This window comes from Fulmarus glacialis, unplaced genomic scaffold (assembly GCF_000690835.1).
Source record: "Fulmarus glacialis isolate BGI_N327 unplaced genomic scaffold, ASM69083v1 scaffold5566, whole genome shotgun sequence".
NCBI classification, from domain to species: domain Eukaryota; kingdom Metazoa; phylum Chordata; class Aves; order Procellariiformes; family Procellariidae; genus Fulmarus; species Fulmarus glacialis.
In genome coordinates, this window is record NW_009216154.1 from 802 (window position 1) to 7,504 (window position 6,703).

Below are 6,703 nucleotides of genomic sequence, written 5' to 3' on the forward strand. Positions count from 1 at the left end.
AGAGAGGTGTGGAGAGCTCAGGGGGCATGAGGGTGGCTGGGAACGTGCTGTGTTTGTGGCTGGGCTCCCTTTCTGCGGTGTGTCCTGGAAGCTCAGACGGAGGCACTGATGGTACCCTCCGAATCGCATCCCTTCTTTGCTGGCATGCTTCGCCGGGCACCGCACCGGGCTTTCCCTGCCCGGGACCCGCAGAACATTTGGAGGGAAATGGTTGTTTGGTGAACCTCCCCATCCCCAGGAGAGTCTGGGAGGGGACGGGGGGAAACGTAACTCCCGGTGTCCGTTTACTCAGAAGAGCTAATTTTCCTGCTGCCGGATCTGGGAGAGCTCTGCAGAGGCACATTGATCACTGCTCAGCCCTCAGCCAGGACACTGTATCCTCACTGATAGCTTGGGCACATCCTTCTCACCGTGTCAAGGAGAAGTCAAGTGCTTTGTATCAGCAACTGGGCAGCGGGTTCCCCACCCCGATGTGCTCAGTGCCTTACAGCACGCTACAGCCCTCGCTGCTTTGTGGCTTTCCTCATGTCCATGCTTTCCCACTTGCGTTGCCTTCTTGCTTTAGCTCTTGCTCTCCTTTTCAGACCCTTCTTTTATTTGTCCCCAATCCATATTTTTGCATTACAAGTGAATTTTGCCAGCTGGGCCCTCAGAGGAACCTCCCTCTTGTTTCCAGCACAGCTCCAGTATCTGCCACATCCGTCCTGCTTCCTCCGCTCAGCCCCTGTCACCTCCCACACCCCTGCCAGGCCTCCCCCCATTTACTTAACCCGTCTTTCCCTGTGTTAATTAGGTGTTGCCTACCAACCCAGAGGAAAGCTGGCAGGTCTACAGCTCTGCCCAAGATAGCGAGGGACGTTGTATATGCACAGTGGTGGCACCTCAACAGACGATGTGCTCGCGTGATGCCAGGACAAAGCAGCTGAGACAACTATTAGAAAAGGTAATGGTTGTCCCCTTCTGGGGAAGGTGGTTTGGTTTGGCATGACATTGGGGGTAGAAACGCGAGTGAGCTGAGCTGAGCCTTGGTTTCCAGGGAAGACGGACCCCTTGGGCCAGCCCTCCCGTGCCACAGCTGTCCCCATGTGTGTAGTGGGGAATAATCAGCCACAGTCGGGAGTTTAAATCTCTGTTTCTGAGGCACAGAGGAAAAGGGTCCATGGCCTAAGATGAGTTAAAACTGCTGAGATTAAAGCAACAATATTGAACCACATTGCTAAAAAAAAAAAAAAAAAAAAAAGATGTAATTTGCTCATTTTTTCATTACGTTAACACAAGCAGTTTCAGAGGATGAGCCTCAACAAGGTGAGAGAAGATAGAATTAAAAACCCAAAGCCCATGCATTCCTAGCCAAGCTGATACTAGAGAGGTTGAATAAAACAGTACAAGCTGTCAACATCAAATAGCACAGAAATAACAGTTAGTGGTTTTCTTTCTAATGCTGACATCCACTTGATTAGTTTTTAATAGTCTGCTGTCCAAAGAGATCAAAGAATCTCATTAGGGAAACATTCTCGATAACAGGAAATTTTCCAGATAATGGATTTCATTGAAGAAATGCTGTTTCATGTGAAATGGTGCTCTTCTCTTTAAAATATAAGTGCATATCCTGTGCTGGATATGTAATTATCCCTCAGGCCCTAATGCTATGTTGGCATATGTTGTGCATGACAAAATAATTTTCATTCCGTTGCTTTCGGGAAGTTGATGTATTAGTCAGTCATAACAATATTCAACCTACATTTTACTGTTTTCCAATGTGATAAGGACAATAAAGTAAGGCAGGAAACATTTAGCCCTAAAACACTTCTTCAGAATGTCAGAGGCTTCTAAAAATAATCCCACTCAAGCTTTTATTTCTCTAAGCAATAAGGGCAATCGGTCCAACAGCACATTTGTCTAAGAGGCAGCAGGCGTTAATATTAGCAGCTGACATGGGCGTCCGAAAGCCATCGTGTTCCCAGAACTGTTCATATGCATTAAACAAGCAGGATTTGACCCAATACCCCCTGCTAATGGACAGGCGAGTTGGGCATACGAACCTGGGATAACATCAGTTCCCATGCGGAGGATGTGAGTGCTCTGTGATTTTTCCCTTATGCAGCTCTCCGGCTGCCAATGAATAAAGTGAGGGAGGAGCGGTATTTCAAGACATGTGTTCTGGGGATATGTTACCTGCCTGCTGATCTGTCTGCATCTCACTCCTACGCTAACCTATATGAAAACCCCAAAATAAAGAATAGGCTCTTAGTGCCAGACATCTGATCTTGACGAAGGCTGAAATGATAATCCCTATAGGAAAATGCAACTGCAGACAAGAGCTTCCAGCTTCCCAGGAAGGATTTCAAACCTGAAAACTCCTTCCCTCATCTGACATTTTAACTCTAGCTTTGTGATGGGAAAACTCGCATCCCCTGATTTCTCTCTGCCAGCAGATGAAGAAGCATGATGTGTTAAAGAGGTAATTGTGTTTGGATTTTCAACGGAGGAGACCTGGCAGTCACCTATGGAAATAATAAGGCATTGCTTTTACGGGCAAGAAATAAGCTGCATTTTTGTGCGTGTATGTGTGTGTACACAAACCAGTTATAGCATCTTCAGTGAAAATCTCCGCACAGAGGCTTCAGCAGCTGAATATACTTTGAGGTTCAAAGCTGCCAAGACCCCATCTACCCTCCACACATGGGCACAGGCATATGCATAGAAACCGCAGTTCATGCTGCTTGCAAGTGAATCCTGGGCACCCCGTCAGTTTAAAGAGCAGGCGTTAAGTGAGGTAAGGTGAGCCAGGTCTGCTCGCCACCGCACAAACTGTTCAGCCCGTGTTTTGACACCGAGGTGTCTGAGCTCATCTTTGGCTGGAGTACACGGAGTCCTTCCAGCCTTATATGTGTCAGGTGCTGAGTCCAGATCCTGGACTGCGTCCAAACCAAGACATCACCTAAATCCTGTTCATAAACAGATTATGTTTTATCTTCAAACTGATTTTTTTTTTTTTTTTTTTTTTGGCCCTGTTATCTGGGAGGACTTCCTCTTCTGATGGTTAAACCATTTCTGGCTTCCTGCCAATTCATATTCTTTGCCAGCACTGATTTCCAGACTAAACAGCTCTTTTTGTTCCGTTGATATTTATTCGGAGGTATATATAGGGAGGACAATGACATCTCTTCTCAGCCTTCACTTTGCCTTCTACAGACCTTATGAGATGAACTTTTCATGTCCTGGTCCATCGGCTGAGTCCATCTCGCTGCTAATTCTTCCTGGTGACTACAAAAATCTCCCTCAAGATGTCTCATGCTATTGCTCCACCAGTTTGTCTGGCTATGCAAAGCTAAAGATTCATCCCAATTCAAACCCCAAAGATGGGCTTAGAACAGCTCTTTTGACCGGGCACGAAAGGCTGATCCACAGGGAAGCTTGAGCAGGGTTTAAATCATGGCTTTGACCATATAAATCTCACTGGGGTCGTCAGGCCAATATTGACTTTCTGTTACTCTGGTTTAATTCTGAAACAAGTCCGTGTCAAACAAGATGACAAGAACAGCACTGCAAGTTTCGTTTGTATCAATTTTCTATTTCAAATGCTAAAATTAACACTTTTCCCCAAGACAATCGCAGGTATCTCTCTCCCATTAGCTTGATGGAAAATGAGGTTTCATGTTGAGAGTGCGTGCTCCGCCAATGGAGGCAAAAAGCATTTTAGCTGATGTTTGAGGATAGTGGTTAATGGATGAAGCTGAGGGAATTTGAGAGACAGTATCCTTCGGTCTCAGTTCATTAGAGCACTTATGTACATGCTTAAGTTTAAGCTATGAACAGTCTCATTGAAATCTAATCATGTGCCAAAGTAGTTTGCTGGATCAAGGGCTTAATATGCTAATGAAGGAAAACAAGTAGATCTTCAGCTGATGAAGCACGCAGACATCAGGAATGATGGAGACTGACTTTTTACAAGCCTGGCCAGGATCTTGCCTGGTTGAAAACAATATGGGCAACAAATAGCGAGAGTCTGGACTTGTAAAACACATCCCCGAAATAGCACAGCAGCTAATTTTAGGCGTCTCAGTTTAGAGACATGTGAGGAGGCTGTTTTCCTCTGCAGTCAGGGGAGGGGCAGGCTCCTCCAGAGGTGATTCAGAGCACAAGCCTGAGCGAGATGCTCTGATTCATTTCCTAGTGGAGTCTGTCTCTCCTTCTCTGCCATCCAAAAGGCAGCGTAAGGAGCCTCCCGTAGCCTCGCTCAGCCCCTGCAGGGTTGGATACCAGCATATCATTGCAGAAATGCTCTTTTCTGATTACTTGCAGCTTGGCCTTTAATTGGGATTAGGCATTAGTGGAATAAATTAGATCAATTTTGTATGATCCCTACAAGTCATTCCTATTCCAACCCATTGGAACAATTCTCCTATGTAGATACAGGTCGACTCAAAGGAGGATAGACTGGATTACCAGGATAAAAATAGCTGCAGACCAGTCATGCTTGTCTAAGACTTCCCTTCTCCTGCCTCGGGGTAGAGAGAGGTCTTCAAACTCCTCCGCATCCAGCGCAGGTAAATTAGCATCCAGCCATGACCACTGAGAGCTCACGTACCCCGGGGGAGGCACGGCTCAAGGGAGCCGCATGGGCTCGGGCTGAGCTCAGGTTTGGCCTTTTCCTCTTCAGAGCAAGAGGGTCTTGTTCTGTTCTTCTCTGCTCCTCACACCTCCCTGAGCACGTCCTTGGTGGTTGTCAGGATGGGTGCTCGTTCATCTCTGGGGGATGTGTTGGGACTCAGAGACTGAAAATAGCTTCACCTTTGCTGAGGAAGACTATTAGACCCCTGGAGCAGTTGTACCGGTTGTACAAAATGTTTCCTCACTGTTGGCCTTTGAAATATAGGTTGTCCGTACATCTTTAATAGTTCCCTGTAATAGTTTTCTTGTCATCGTGCATGAGCAATGGGCATTTTGATCCCTTCAGAGATGCAGACGCCAAAGTTGGCAGTTGACCTATGCTGCTTTCAGTAACCTCCGACACCTGGCTGCGTGCGGGTGTCCTGCTGTCCCCTCACCCTGTCACCCGAGGTGAGTCGCAGCAGCCCAGTGTGTTTTGCTGGAGGCAATATTGCCCTTGCACCGTTCCTTCCCCGTCTCAGCCTGTCTGCGCTCGGCTTTGGCGAGGACGGAGACGGGAGCAGATGTGGCAGCATGGGCTCTGGGAAGTGTCTCGGAGCGGATCCGCAGAGACGGTGCTGGCTCACATTTGGGTTTTGCTCAGACACCCACAGATGAAGAGATTTGAACCAGAATGCCTTTAGTTAGGGCCATGACGCAGCAGCATGCTTGAACGCCTGATTCATTTTAAACACAGGCGTCATCTCTACCACTGCCGGCGGTCGTATTTCTGTGGGTGACGTGGCCGTGGCAGGAGCACCAGTCGTGGGCTGAGTCCCGTAATGTACAAACTGTGGTACAAACACAACCGTCCCTGATGCAAAGACCTTAAATTACACCCATTCCTTAATGCTAAATGGGCGCTTAGGTGTCTGCCTAAGTCAGAGCTTTATTTACCCTCTCCTAGCCTGAAAAATGAGAGAAGGGAATATCTTAATAAATCAGATGGCAGCCAACCTTCAAAATCGGGTCAGCCTAGCTATCGTTCCCCTCCCTTCCTTACACCTTCGGCTCTTTTTCTCACGATGAGCCCAGCCAACCTTCTTGCATCATTCCTTCAGCAGGGCCAGATGGGCGCTGCGCGGGGAGCCGCGGGGATGCGGCATCGCTCGGCGAGAAAAGTTGCCGACGCGGCGCAACCGCCCGAGTGGGCAGGCACCAGTGGGGCCAGCTGGAGCGGGAGCTCCTGCTGGTACTTCCCAGCTTCAAGATGCCCTCACCTGCAGCTGGATTTGTTGTGGCAGATGCTGTATAAACAGTAGGGCTGTTTGGATAATGAAGTTTTTACTAGCTGGGAGTAAAGTTTGCACTTAGGCAATCAGTAAGTGTCACTTGCGTACACGAGGAAATGATAATGTGCACCTCAGCAGAAGCGTTTCTCATAGTCGATGTGCTTCTGCTCAAGTAAGAGCCTCTCCTTGCGCGACAGCGGGTGCCATCCCAGCCTCTCAAAGAGGCCATAGTCAGTGATGCATTTTAGCCTTGACTACAATCCTTATTTGCATCTGTGATTGTTAAATTATTCTCTGCAGCATGGCAGAATAAATGTTTATGAAACCAATTTGCTCTATTTTAGAGCATGGGGGTCATAATACTAGGAGATGCTGTTGATTAACTAGTAAATAATGCATAGGCTGATTACCCTTTAGCTTTGTTGACTGTGTAGGAAAAGGTCAGCGTTCGGCGTTGGGATGTGAGCAGGGCTGCCTTGCTGCTGAGGAAGCGACCCCTTCTTAATGAACCCCTTCTCGTTTGACAGGTGCAAAACATGTCCCAGTCGATAGAGGTGTTGGACAGGCGGACTCAGAGAGACCTACAGTACGTTGAGAAGATGGAAAACCAGATGAGGGGACTGGAATCAAAATTTAAACAAGTGGAAGAAAGCCACAAGCAGCACCTGGCAAGGCAGTTTAAGGTATGTCTGCTTTCCAAACTGCTAACGAAGCTGTGGCCAGGGATTTAGCGGGGATTTAACTGTGGCCCCAGTCCCCCATCAGCTCAAGTAGCCGTTGGTCCGGTCATGGATGGGGCCGCCGGGTGCTCGCTCCGG

The 6,703-nt window shown here is 47.9% G+C and overlaps 1 protein-coding gene across 1 annotated transcript in view; it reads left to right on the forward strand.

Annotated features, from left to right (window-relative positions):
• The first annotated feature begins 797 nt into the window (after window positions 1–797).
• The window catches only part of OLFM1 (olfactomedin 1), a 20,633-nt gene continuing 14,727 nt past the window's right edge, over window positions 798–6,703 (forward strand). The window contains exons 1-2 of the mRNA XM_009579185.1: window positions 798–943; window positions 6,413–6,568. Of these exons, the coding sequence (XP_009577480.1) occupies window positions 893–943; window positions 6,413–6,568 (207 nt within the window). The 5' untranslated portion in view covers window positions 798–892. The remainder of the gene's footprint in view (window positions 944–6,412; window positions 6,569–6,703) is intronic.